At 37.7% G+C, this 14444-nt stretch overlaps 2 protein-coding genes and 1 long non-coding RNA gene across 3 annotated transcripts; all 3 read left to right on the plus strand.

Annotated features, from left to right (window-relative positions):
- Positions 1-3469: 3469 nt before the first annotated feature.
- On the plus strand, positions 3470-9949 carry LOC120158060 (putative disease resistance protein RGA3). Its single transcript, XM_039168996.1, has 4 exons — positions 3470-4458; positions 8702-8847; positions 9041-9225; positions 9735-9949. Exons 1-4 carry the CDS (start codon positions 3514-3516, stop codon positions 9947-9949), a joined length of 1491 nt encoding a protein of 496 aa, XP_039024927.1. The 5' UTR covers positions 3470-3513.
- LOC120158045 lies at positions 6835-7753 on the plus strand. The gene is made up of 2 exons (XR_005519191.1): positions 6835-7302; positions 7372-7753. It is a non-coding gene; the product is annotated as an uncharacterized LOC120158045 (long non-coding RNA).
- A 278-nt stretch (positions 9950-10227) lies between the features above and the next one.
- LOC120158061 lies at positions 10228-10824 on the plus strand. Its single transcript, XM_039168997.1, has 2 exons — positions 10228-10476; positions 10507-10824. Exons 1-2 carry the CDS (start codon positions 10342-10344, stop codon positions 10822-10824), a joined length of 453 nt encoding a protein of 150 aa, XP_039024928.1. The 5' UTR covers positions 10228-10341.
- The last annotated feature ends 3620 nt before the right edge of the window (positions 10825-14444 follow it).

Consider the following 14444-nt stretch of genomic DNA (forward strand, 5'->3'; position numbering starts at 1 on the left):
GGGGGTTTCTCAATACTTCGATATATTACCCCATGTGAATCGGGCTCTGGAATGGTGGGAGGGACCTCTTCAACGATGACAGTGGCCTCTTGAACGGTGGGGGGGGAATCTTGAGTGAGAATAGGGGCCTCTTGAACGATTGGAGGGGACTCTTGAGGGATGACCGGTGAGTCGGACTTCTTCTTGCGGAGTCTTCGCACCATTGGGGTGAACGGAGACGTAATAGCACGTCCACGCCGTCTGATGCGTGAACTCCGTCGTGCAAGGAAAACCCGACGTAAAGCATCCACCTTATCGGGCCGCTAAAAAAAATTAATACATAAATCAGTAAATAAACAGACATGATATTAAACAAAGACAAATATGTTTCAAACTAGCATTGTATTCACCCAAATCATTATTCTATCATAGTTCACAAAATACTCAGATAACATTCCAGAAGTAAGCACTTATATAACATTTAAAAGGACAACATATATAAACATTCCAGAAGAAGAATAGTTTACTTTCGCAACACGAAACTTAAAATCGCAACGCGAAATGACTATCGCAACGCGGAAATGGCTATCGCAATGCGAAATGAAAATCGCAACGACAAAATCGCAACGCGAAATGAAATCGCAACGACAAAATCGCAACGCGAAACACAAATCGCATTGCGATTTTCATTTCGCGTTGCGATTTTGTCGTTGCGATTTCATTTCGCGTTGCGATTTTGTCGTTGCGATTTTTATTTCGCATTGCGATAGCCATTTCCGCGTTGCGATAGTCATTTCGTGTTGCGAAAGTAAACTATTCTTCTTCTGCAAATTGAAACTTGAATGGATTGCATTACTTCAACCAAAAGACAAAAACAAAACCAAAAACAAATACTAACAAAAACAGATTGGCAGCAACCGAATGAATTACGAGTATGAAAAATCTTAAACTTACCTCGTTGCGTAGAGTATGAACCTCATTCTGCAACGATGCTACCATCTCACGTAGAGCGGCTACCTCACCGCGTAATGTAGACACCTCAACACGCTATGCACCATCGTCTTTGCGTAAAGTACCGACCTCCTCACGCAAGGCATTGACCTCATCACGTAACTCCCCTAACTCATCCCGTTGAGGTGGAGGTGGAGAACAGGGAGATAAACGTCGTGGCATCTTTGCCGGTCGCCTATCTTGCGGTGATGGTGGAGAAGAGGCTCGATGATGTGACAGAATATGTGATGGCTGTCGTTGTGGAGGTGTATAGCCGGGTCGATCAGATGATGGCTCTGGGTGGGGTGATAGCTCTGGGCGAGGTGATGGCTCCCGAAGTGGAGGCTGCTCATCAACCGTTCCATCAAAAAAACGCTTACTAGCTTGCCACCAATCAGTGGCAAGCTCAGCTTCCGTGGGTGTCAGCCTCTGTAGAGGAGTGTTGGCCTCCTAACAATATAAAGCTCAAACAAAGTTAAATGTGTACTAGTAATAACTTGTTTATAAACATATGGTAGTATTTATGTTAACTTACATTATTTATTGTCGTATACCGTAGTAAATCTTCCCATTGCAAGGTTCGTTTCCTCTTCCAGGAAATAGCCCTGGGAATATTATTTGAAGTTTTTATTGCATATGTCTTCATGGCGGGAAAGGCCTCAAATATCCAAATCTACAAACAATATAATAACAAACATTAGTAATTGTTAAATAATTACTTATAATTTTGGAAACATTATATAAAAATTCTTACCTTAAAGGCCCAAATAAAGCCTGTCAAAGTGTATTTGGAACCATCGCCATGCAAACTTTTTCGATCATCCAAGGCAGACGATAACTTATTCCATGTAGCTTTCCATAAATACGAGCCCCACGGAAACAGGTTCCACGCATTTAGGTCTTCTACCAATTTGATTAGATCATTTGGAATAGGTTGTCTGGCCTCTCTGCCTAAAAAGCCGGCATGCAAAAGAATTAGAAGGCATACTCGGACAACGTCGACGTCATCCATCCGAGTAAAACCATCTTTATTATTCAAAAATCTTGTCAGGTCTTCTACGTGTAGACTCGGCCTCTCCAGCTCAGGAAAAACCCGGGATAGCCATGATGGGCGGGTAATGTGTCTAGTGTACCGACCTACATCATCGTGTCCGAAGCGTAGACCGGTGATTAAGCAAAACTCCTCCCGCCCAAAACACGTATACGCCGGTGGAAAATCAAACCATATCTCTTCATCACGACGTTGTATAGTCTCTGGTAGATCTCTAGTCATGGTTTGAAGAAACAGGTGTGTCAACATCGCATCTCCACCGGGATGTTGTACTTTCAGCCATGGCCCGAAGCATGTATCCTCAAACATTTTTCTTTGTGCAGGTGAAAGCTTCGACGCAATTGTTTTGGCCAGGCTGACTTTATTTCTCAAGGTCAATTGAGCCGAATAAAAGTTCTACAAAAACAATAAACATACTAAATTAGATATACCAAAAACTACACTGTGAAGATATACCAAAAACAATAATAAACATAAATAGTAGTAGTTTATTCTTCAAACTTAAATATGCAACACTGTGAAGTAATCGCAACACGAAAATGACTATCGCAACGAGAGAATCGCAACGCGAAACTAAATCGCGTTGCGATTTGCATTTCGCGTTGCGATTCTTGGTTGATTTAATAAGCAATCTAAGTGAAATGGTTAATCTATTATTGAAATTACCAGTAAACTTATCATCAATTTCAATATGAAAAACCTAATAATAATGCAAAAATTTCAAAAAGAAAATAATTAAAAAAACTAACCCTCGTTGGTTGATTTGGTTGATTTTCCATTTCTGATTGTGAGGGTGGCTCTGAGAGATTTAGATAGACGGATTTCGCCGGAGATGGGGACGGATTTCGTCGGAGATGGGTGAGAGAGTGAGAGATGGAGATGGGACTGAGTTGTGATTTTAGGTTTTATGTTATGAGTTGCGATTACGGGATATACTGTGGACAGTTCAGTGTTCCAATATATTAATATTCATGTTTGGAATTTAAAAATAAAATACTTGGCCAGGATACTAATGGCGCTTTGAAAATCGCATTGCGATTATGTAAATCGCGTTGCGAAAGTCAGTATCGCGTTGCAAAAGTAAGTATCTCGTTGCGATTTTGTATTATCGCATTGCGATAGTAAGTATCGCATTGCGATTTTCCCAATTCGCGTTGCGATTTACTTATTCGCGTTGCGATTTTCCCAATTCGCGTTGCGATTTACTTATTCGCATTGCGAATTGGGAAAATCGCAACGATACTGTAGACCATCGCAACGCGATTTTCAACTATCGCATTGCGAAAATACAACGCGAATTTGCGATAATGGAGATCACGTTGCGAATTAGCAATCGCATTGCGATTTTGTTGGTCATTTTGATAAATCCGAAAAAAATTGGTTAAAATCGTATATTATATGAGATTTTTGGTCACCGAGGATATTTTCTCTTTCATTTCATCTCCTCTTGCAAACAACCTAACACCTTTGCCTTCTTTCTGTTTCAACCACCAATGGCTGAAGCAATTGCTTTCGACATCGCCGTACGGCTCATTACCAAATTGAGCTCCATCGCTCTCTCTCAAATAGGACAGTTGTGGAATTTCAAAGATGACCTCGATGATCTCAAACGCACCATCGCTAGAATCCAAGCTGTGCTGCTTGACGCAGAAGAGCGATCGGTGACCAGCAATGTTGTCAAAGTTTGGCTTCATGAGCTGAAAGATGCACTGTATGACGCGGAAGACTTGCTGGATGATGTCCAGACTGAAGCCTTGCGGAAGGACCTGATGAGTGGGAACAAGCTAACGAAAGAGGTACGTGTTTTCTTCTCAAGCTCAAACCAGTTTGCTTATGGTCTCAAAATGGGTGGTAAAATCAAGGCCAGATTTGCTTTCATTCAAGGTCAGATCAGTGAGTTAAAGTTGGTAGAGCGTGATCTTCCCGTGGAAACTCCTTTCACGGCCAAAAGGAGGCGGCAGACACACTCTTTTGTGGGTAAAGAAGAAATAATAGGAAGGGACGGTGATAAAGCAGCTCTTCTAAAACTCTTGCTAGAAAAAGAGTTTCAAAGTGAAGAGAATGTTATCATCGTTCCAATTGTGGGGATTGGAGGGTTGGGGAAGACTGCGTTGGCGCAGTTTGTCTATAATCATGAAAGGGTTAAAGATCATTTTGGGTTGAGGATGTGGGTTTGTGTTTCCGATGTTTTTGATGTGAAAACAATAGTGGCAAACATTATCAAATCCGTGACTCATCAAGCACCCAATCAAAATCTCGAGATGGATCAATTGCAAACACAGCTTCGAGATAAAATTGATGGGAAAAAATACTTGCTTGTTTTAGATGATATTTGGAACGAGGAGGGAGAACAATGGTTTAGCTTAAAGAAGTTACTGATGGGTGGGACTAGAGGAAGTAGAATAATAGTAACTACTCGCTCTCATAGAGTAGCAAAGGTTACTAGTAAATGTCAACCCTATGTTTTGGAAGGCTTGTCTGATGATGACGCTTGGTCTTTGTTCAAACAAATAGCATTTGAGCAAAGATATGCGGACTCAACAAATCCATTCTTTTTGGAAATAGGAACGCAGATTTTGGAAAGGTGCGGTTCCCTTAGTCATAAAGACTATAGCTAGTGCGCTATCCATTAAAGACACTGAAAGAGAGTGGTGTTCTTTCAAAGATAATGAACTTGCTAGAATATCTCAAAAAGATGGTGAAATTTTACCTACGCTCAAGCTGAGTTATGACCATCTTCCAGTCCATTTGAAGCATTGCTTTGTTTATTGCAGACTGTACCCAAAAGATTATAGAATCCAAGTACATACACTTGTTCAACTTTGGATTGCACAAGGTTTTGTAAAGCAATTAGAGCCAAATCAATCTCTCGAAGAGATTGGGTTGGATTATTTTAAAGACTTAGCAGAAAGAAGTTTCTTTCAAGAGATAGAAGAATATGTAAACGGGGTAATGACATGTAAAATGCATGATTTAATGCATGATCTTGCTGAATCAGTAGCAGGGAGAGAGAGTGGTATTTTAGGTTCAAATTCAAATACAAGTGAGGTTGATGAAATATGTCGTCATATAACAATTGATTTTCAAATATTTCCTTCGTTCAAGGGAAGGAAGTTACGAACTTTGTTGCCCTTTCCTTACCCTGAAAATAGAAATAGGAGTGAGACGATTTGGAATTTAATAATTTCAAACTGTAGGTGTTTGCGGGTGTTAGATTTGGATTGGTTAGATCTTGATATAGTTCCACGCTCCATTCATAAATTGAAACATCTGAGGTACCTTGATCTCTCTTTGAATAAAGATCCTAAGATCCTCCCGAAGAGTATTTCCAAGTTACTAAATTTGCAAGTGCTGAAACTTGACTATTGTGTGCTGAAACTTGATCCGTTTTAGCCTATAATGGTTGAGGATTAAAGGTCTGGCTCGTCCAAGGGGCACCGACAAAGACAATTCGAGTACCTTTACTTCTAGATCCAAACTTCATATAGAGAATGTAGTAAGCCCACCTCTCTAGAGCCATATGGATACCCTAAGAGAACTAGAATGCGTGCAGTTAGGGTTCTAATTTTATCTGTATACTTTATTCATTATATTCATAGTTTATTTACCGATAGAATTTAATTATTTATTTTGATATGCGAGCCGAGATGCAAGGTGTGTCTGGTCACCTTGACACTATTGAAGCCAACCTTGCCGAGGTTCTTTCTTACCTTCACCCGGGGTCTCGACGTGTTCGTGGCCGCAATCGCCACTAGACCGGGGAGTATTCATTTTCTCTCTCTATGTTTTTTAATTTGATATACGTTTTGGGACAAAATGGATTAAGTGAGGGGGAATGATAAGCATGTCAAAAAAATTTTCCTTGACTTGTTTGATTGTTTGAAATTGAGATATTCTGATATTGATGTGCTGGGATCATTGGTTGAACTTCATTTTATACTCTTGTTTCCTTTTGGATTGTGACCATGTTTTGATCGAATTTAATTTGTATGATGGTGATTGGTATAGCTGGTGAATTTTTTGTTGAGTATAGTTATTTCATGATTTTGTTGATGGAGATGAACTTGACTCAGTGCATGTAAACTTTTCTTGTAAGATTCGAGCCTAAACGAACATACATTTTCTTTCTTGCTCATTGTTTGATTTGAGTGTGTCGGACTAATTAGGATATTCTAAAACTTGTAATCACAATGCATATTGAGACTACATGTTGAATGTAATGTTTTAATGTGATAGGGGCACCTAGGATAAACCCACTTTTCCAAAAAGCCTACCCATTTATATATCCACTAGTGAACCACATTCGACTTCCTGTAAACACTCTTAGCAAAATTGTTTGCTAAGAAGAAATTGAGATAGGAATCAGTTATTGTTGAAACAACATAATCCGAGTCGGCATCTTTTCAAACTTCAACGTTTTAAGATCTACAACATTATTGTTGCTTAGATCAACTCAAAAACCGAAATTTAAGAGTGCTCTTGGATATTCGGTATACAAAGCATAGACACAAGGAATTGTCCTTATGGACAAGTAGCCGACGTGAATCTTGAAATAAATATCTATTTCGATGATCCGAGGAATTTGAGGCAAAACTGAAGCCTGAGGTAGTTTTTACCATGAGTCTTCTTTATCTCAATTTATTTTATTTATTTATTTGTTTATTTAATCTTTATCACATTTTATTTTCTTTAGACAATTTAAAAACTCCCCCATTTTATCTTTATCTTTATCTTATAGTTATTACTTATTTATTTTATTATTTTATACTTATCTTCCATTTTAAACAATTTATATGTAATTATTTATTTAATTATTTTTTTCTTATCTTTTTATATTTATCTAAAATTCTATCTTCTTCTAAAGCAAAAAGTCCACTAAATCAAAAACACCAAAATCCCTGTGGATCTACCCTGCTTCTCTACACTATTCTCATTTTTTACTTATTAAGAAACCAAAATTATTTTAATAGCAAAACGATATCTATCATTTATTTATTCATGGGTTGAAGATTTATTCAAGTCTAATTTTGTGATGGGAACAGAGAGGCCCTCTGTTTTCTTTTGGAATCTCACTTCATACCAAATAAATTTCTTCCTCAACGTAATCAATATCACCCGATTCTTTACTACTGAGTTAAAAGTAATCCAAAAGCAAGTGTCATTTAATCATTTCACCATTATCACATTCTGTTTTCAGGAAAACTCGCACCGGAAAAACATAGGCAACGGCTTTGTGGTTGGCCACCATTGGTGCACAGAATATGAAGTAGTTTAGTAACAGAGTAAATGCTTCTACTTTCTGACGATGTCGATCTAAACTAGATAAATCTTAACATATTGAGAACTTGCAGGTTCATCGTTATTGCACATACGAAATTGATGAGACATGTCGGCTTTATTAGAGATTTTATAAAGGGAGGCAACCCTCCATGCATTTGGAACATCAAATCTACTCATAAACAACTTCATCAAGTTCATGACAAGGCATCAAGTCTACTCACCACCAAGTTTTCTTTTGTGATGCGATTTCGGGATTGTCTTTTTCTTTGCAAAGAGTGTTTACACAATGTCTAGTAGGAAAGGTTGTTTGAGGAGAATTCATGCTAAATGTATCCAGTACTGTGAGTTCAATAGTGATTTTTCTTTTCTGGGCGTTGCTTGTGGAATACGGTGCATGTGATTAGGGGCATGAGATTGTAATTTGTATTACTGAAATTTGTTTATTTATGAATATTGGGGAATTTTACTTTTACGGTGTGTCGTTCTGGTAGACCTAATACGACACCCTAGATCGGATCGGCCACCCGCATTGATATGAGGGGGTTACAATGACCTTGACGATCTCAAACGCACTGTCATCAGAATCCAAGCTGTGCTTCTTGACGCAAAAGAGCGATCGGTGACCAGCAATGTTGTCAAAGTTTGGCTTCATGAGCTGAAAGATGCACTATATGATGCGGAAGACTTGTTTGATGATGTCCACACTGAAGCCTTGCGGAAGGATCTAATGAGTGGGAACAAGCTGATCAAAGAGGTACGTGTTTTCTTCTCAAGCTCAAACCAGTTTGCTTATGGTCGCAAAATGGGTGGTAAAATCAGGGCCATTAAGGCCAGATTTGCTCCCATTCAAAGTCAGACCAGTGAGTTAAAGTTGGTAGAGAGTGGCCTTCCTGTGGAAGCCCCTTTCATGGCCAAAAGGAGGCAACAAACACACTCTTTTGTGCATAAAGATGAAATAATAGGGAGGGACGGTGATAAAACAGCTCTTTTAAAACTCTTGCTAGATAGATAGTTTCAAAGCGAAGAGAATGTTATTATCGTTCCAATTGTGGGGATTGGAGACTTGGGAAAAACTGCGTTGGCGCAGTTTATCTTTAATCATGATATAATTAAAGATATTTTGAGTTGAGGAATGTGGGTTTCTGTTTCTGATGTTTTTGATGTGAAAACAATAGTAGCAAACATTATCAAATCCGCGACTAATCAAGCCGGATCAAAATCTTGAGATAGACCAATTGCAAAATCAACTTCGTAATAAAATTGATGGGAAAAAAAATACTTGCTTGTTTTGAATGATGTTTGGAACGAAGAGGGAGAACATTGGTTCAACTTAAAGAAGTTATTGATGGGTGGGACTAGAGGAAGGTAATAGTAACTACTCACTCCCATAGAGTAGAAAAGATTACTAGTAAATGTCAACCCCATGTTTTGGAAGCCTTGTCTGATGATGATGCTTGGTCTTTGTTCAAAGAAATAGCATTTGAGCAAAGATCTGCAGACTCAACAAATCCAGCCTTTCTGGAAGTAGGAAAGCAGATTGCAAAAAAGTGTGGTGGGGTTCCCTTAGTCACAAGGACTATAGCTAGTACGCTATCCATTAAAGAAACTGAGAATGAGTGGCGTTCTTTCAAAAGATAATGAACTTGCTGTATATCTCAAAAAGATGGTGAAATTATTACGCCTGCACTTGAGTTATGACCATCTCCCATACCATTTGAAGCATTGCTTTGCTTATTGCAGACTGTACGCAAAAGATCATAAAATTAATGTACCAACACTTGTTCAACTCTGGATTGAACAAGATTTTGTAAAGCGATCAAATTCGAACCAATCTCTTGAAGAGATTGGGTTTGGGTATTTTAAAGATTTTGCTGAAAGAAGTTTCTTTCAAGAAGTAGAAGGATATGAGTATCAGAAAATGACATGTAAAGTGCATGATTTAATACATGATCTTGCTGAGTTAGTAGCAGGGAGAACGAGTAGTATTTTAGACTCAAATTCAAGTACATTGTGGTTGATGGAAATTGCCGACACATATCAATTAAGCTTTCACTATTGCCTTTGTTTAAGGGAAAGAAGTTACGAACTTTGTTACAATTTCCTAACTTTCAAGATCGAAATATGAATGAGAAAATTTGGGATTTAATAATTTCAAACTGTAGAAGTCTGTGTGCGTTAGAATTGGATGTTTTACGTCTTAATACAGTTCCAGGATCCATTTAAACTGAAACATTTGAGGTATCTTGATCTCTCTTGGAATGGAAATCTTAATATCCTCCCTAAGAGTATCTTCAAGATACAAAATTTACAAGTGTTGAAACTTGACGAATGTTGGGGGCTTGAAAAACTGCCAAAGAAGATTGAAAATTTGGTGAATCTTACTCATCTTGCGCGTGATCACTGTAATAGCTTAACCCAAATGCCACGTGAATAGGGAAGCTGACTTCACTTCAGACGTTAAGCCTGTTTGTGGTGGATAACCGTGATTCCCATGGTGGTGATGCTGCTGATCTAAGTGAATTGAGTGGGCTTAACAACTTAAGGGGAAAGCTAAAAATAAGAAACTTGGGATTGGTGAAAAATGCAAAAGAGGAGTTTAGGGCTGCTAATTTGCAAGAGAAACAACATTTGCAATCATTGGTTCTATAATGGAGCGGTGAAGAAGATGATAAAGAGAGGTCACCTGAAGACCTCCAGCCCCATTCTAATTTGCAGGAGCTCCATGTGATTGGATGGAAGGGTGATACCAAGTTTCCGAGCTGGCTTTCTTTGCTCACAAGTCTGGTCTATATTCGAATATTTAGTTCCAGGAAATTTAAACATCTCCCTTCCTTTGCTACATTGCCTCATCTTCAACAGCTGCGGATTGAAAAGTTAAGTGAGGTGGAGTACATGGACTATAGTGACCCCAGTGGAGGACAAGGAGAATCAGAGTCATTTTCCAATCGCTTAGGTATCTTAGCCTAAAGCAATGTCCAAATATAAAGAGTTGGTGGAGGGAAAGGCCGATTGATGATCATAACCAAGAAGGAACATCAACTATGGCATTTCCTTGCATTTCCAGTTTACATATTGAAGATTGCCCTTTGACTTCAATGCCGTTGTATCCATCACTCGATGAGGTCCTAACCTTGATCAACACCAGTTCAAGGCCTTTGAAGCAGACCATTCAGATGAACATCATTAGTACAACTCCATCAACCTCTTCTCTTCCTCTCTCCAAATTGAAATCTTTCGCTTTGGAGAATATTGAGGAAATGGACACAAACATGCTAGATGAGTGCCTGCAAAATATGACTTCTCTCAAACAATGGCGTAGTGTTTCTTGGCTTTGGCTAAAGTCTTTATCTGGGTGTCTGCAACAGTTGACCGGTCTCAAAAGGTTAACAATACATGACTGCAAGGAGCTTGATTTAGAAGGCATGCAATGGGAACTCCTTAAGAATCTGTCTCATTTGGAGATCAATTATTTCCCTCAGATGGTTGACTCTTCCCCTTCCCCCTTCAACATCTTGTTCAGTTGAAAACATTACAAATTGAGAATTGCAATGGATTGAGGACCCTCTTTCCTGTGTTCCAACATCTCACTTCCCTTGAAACGCTTCAAATAATTAACTGCAAGGAGCTGGAGCTATCTGCAGATGGCATACAAATATTCCAACATCATACAAGCCTACGTGTTGTACATTTGGAAAATATTCCAAAGTGTCGGCAATCGGCATCTTCCGGAGTGGCTTCAACATCTAACAAATCTGGAATGGCTTCGTCTCATTAATTTGCCCGATTTAACATGGCTTCCGGATAAGATGCGTTACCTAACCAATTTGGAATTCTTATATATGAAAGAAATTCCCGAGTTGGAGGAAAGATGTCGGAAGGAAATTGGTGCCGATTGGCGTAAGATTGCTCACATCCCAAGCATTTAGGTGAATGAAGTTGGTGCTTCCTATCCTTTTCATTTCTTCTTCACTTTTATAACAATATATTGTCTTATCTATTTTCAGCATGTGAATATGGCTTACTTGATTTCTATCTTCGGGATTATGTGCAAGACCTAAAGTAGAGCATTTGAGTACTTGAAGAATTTATATGCAGAAAAAGTGGTAATAGTTATCTTTTTGCTTAACGCTTTTAAATGATAAGAATCTCAGAATTGCAGTTGTCTGATAATGAATGTTCCTTTTTGTCAGCATGAGTTTAATGGAAGACATACATTCTTCAAAAGCTGATGCCATGAAATCCACTTGTTTATTTGCTCCTGGGTCGAAGATTTATTCAGAATTTGTCACTGAAGCAAAGGCCCTCTGCATTCCTTTGAAATTGCACTTCATACCAAATAAATTTATTCCGGAAGGTAATCAATATCACCCAATTCTTTACTACTCGAGTTCAAAATAATCCAACAACAAGTATCACTAATCATTTCGCCATTATTATCATATTCTCTTTGCAGGAAAACTGACAAGGCTTTCTTATGATGTACCTAAGGTGATGCGGACATGACTAAGAAGCTTGCAATGCTAATCTTGTGGATTGTTTATTTTCAACATGCTTCTACTCCATGCTCTGCTTTTCAATGATCATATGAAAATGACATAAATTTCCTTGTAACTTTCGATTGATTCAATAAAATTGACATAAATGGTGACCAAATTGTACACGTCTCAGATGACACCGCCATAGTCTTGGAAGATGTGAGTTCAAGTAGTGCCCTCTTCAGGTGAGTAAATTTGATCAGAGTTGGGCTGTTAAAGTAAGATCAGGAATCCCTAAAGAAAAATGAAGTTGGCAACATTCTTTGATGCAGGGGCATCCTTTTAGCTGGTTGGAATTTCAGCAAAGTTCCTTGTTGAAGCTTCAGAATATTGGGAGGTGAGATTGATAGCTGTTTCATTACTTATAACTTGCAGGTTCATTATTGTTGCACATACGAAATTGATTAGAGCCTCATAAAGGGCTGCAATCCTCCATGCATTTGGAACATCAAAACCAAGGTTTTAAATCACGGTCCGAAAATGTGATAGCACCCGCAAAATAGTGGTTTCACCGCCGTCCGAGTTACCCGCTACACCTGCAATAGCGCCTAATAGCGCCCACGACGGATCTATAATAGCGCCTGCGACGGCCACAATCACGGTAAACCCGAAATGACCAAAAACACGACCGCGACAGCGATTTGAAACCCTGATCAAAACTACTTAAAAACAACTTCTTCATGAGCTTGAGAAGCAGCAAATCTACTCACCAAGAAGTTTTCTTTTATGATGCATTTTTGGGATTATATTTTTCTTTGTAAAGATTTTTATACATACATGATACCACGTCTAGTAGAAAAAGTTGTATGAGAACTTATACTAAATGTATCTTGTACTATGAGTTCAATAGTGATTTTTTTTCTTGGCAAGGCCCCGCAGATGTAGGTGTGACACCGAACTGCGTAAACAATCCCATAGTTTTCTGCTGGTGTATTTTTAAGGTTAACCTTCTGGCTATCGAATGCCATAGTGCTGAGGGAGATCATTTCTCAACTATTTAACAATTCATCCGACTTGAGTCGAAATTGCACAGCCTGCAGAGTTTGATGGAGGCGTGAAGTAAAGTCTACAACTCTGCAATGGGTAGTGAAGAAGTGAATGGCTGTAGGCAGCTCGTTGATGATTGGAAAAAGACGGTAACCTTCACATCTGCATTAGGAAAAGTTGAATCTTGGGTATTCTCTCGGGTAGTAGAGTGCGTTTTTGTTTCTCGTTCCAGGCTCTTACTTCCATATATGCAACCTGCGGGTGGGGGTTTATATGCTGGTGAAACAACCAGAAAATTGTCGGGAGAGAAGCTTCTCTCCCCACAAATGAAAAACCACTTTCGAAGATACTTTTCAACTGATTTGCCCTCTTAAAGCTAAAGGTCACGAGTGCGGTTGCTTGCAAGTATGGTATATATAGAGAGAGGTAGGTATGTGTGTCGGGGTGAGCATATTAGTGTATCTTTTTGAAAATACTGGTTGATATCAAAACGAAAGAACATTTCAATTGTAAAAAATGATAGGAAATTTCTTGGAATGGTCATGAACATTATATATATATATATATAAAAGCGTAATTTTTTACATTTGATGCCAAAGGGCCCTTCTTTGCTTTATTACGGAGCCTAAAAGGCTAAAAGGACTCCTCCTTTCTTAAATATCAACATTTTTTTTGAATTAATTCTCAAATTAATATTTATTTTATATTGAAATTTATATTTTTTGTCACGTAAGGTAAACCGGTAAAGGGGTGTTCTGCTAGTAGCGTCTTTAAAAGGCGTTTGTTATAGGATGTTTCTTTGTCTTACGTGGTAACTCAGTCACTAACTTTTTTCTTCACGTGAAAGGTGTCCATGATCAAACACGTATTTTGGAAGATTTATTAAAAAGATTAAAAAAATAAAAAATAAAAAACAAAATTAATTGTATCATATGTCCTCAAACTATAATTTCATTTTAAATAATCCTTAAACTTTTAAATATTTTAATTTCATTCTCAAATTATGACTCTCATTCTAAATTAATCCTTAAAGTTTTGCACATTCTAATTTCATCCCTAAACTATGACCCTCTTTCTAGATTGGTCCTCAAACTTTTGAATATTCCAGTTTCATTCCCAAATTCATCCAAATATGTAATTAGTTTCAACCATAGTTTAAACTATTTTTTTAAAGAAAAACATATAATAATATAACTTGGCCTAATTATTTTATTAACAAGGGATATGATCAGTATACACATTCTAAATTGGGATGAAATTGGAATGTTTAAAAAGTTTAGAGATCAATTTAGAATGAATGTCATAGTTTGGGGATAAATTAAAGTTTGAGGATTGATTTAGAATGATGATCATTGTTTAGGGATAAAATTGGAACATTAAAAAGTTTAGAAACCAATTTAAAATGAGGATCATACTTTGAGGATATATAATGCAATTAACTTTAAAAATAGAAAATTATTATTATATAGATAGAAATTATAATAATTAAAAAATATGGTATTATAATAAGAAAAATTACAATATTAATAAATAATAGAAATAGAAATAGAAAATATTAATGAGTTTCACAGTGCGTAGTCGTCTATTTCATGCAAGGGTTGTCCATATTAATTGTTCTACAT

This window comes from Hibiscus syriacus, unplaced genomic scaffold (genome assembly GCF_006381635.1).
Source record: "Hibiscus syriacus cultivar Baekdansim isolate YM2019G1 unplaced genomic scaffold, ASM638163v2 tig00111303_pilon, whole genome shotgun sequence".
Lineage (NCBI taxonomy): Eukaryota > Viridiplantae > Streptophyta > Magnoliopsida > Malvales > Malvaceae > Hibiscus > Hibiscus syriacus.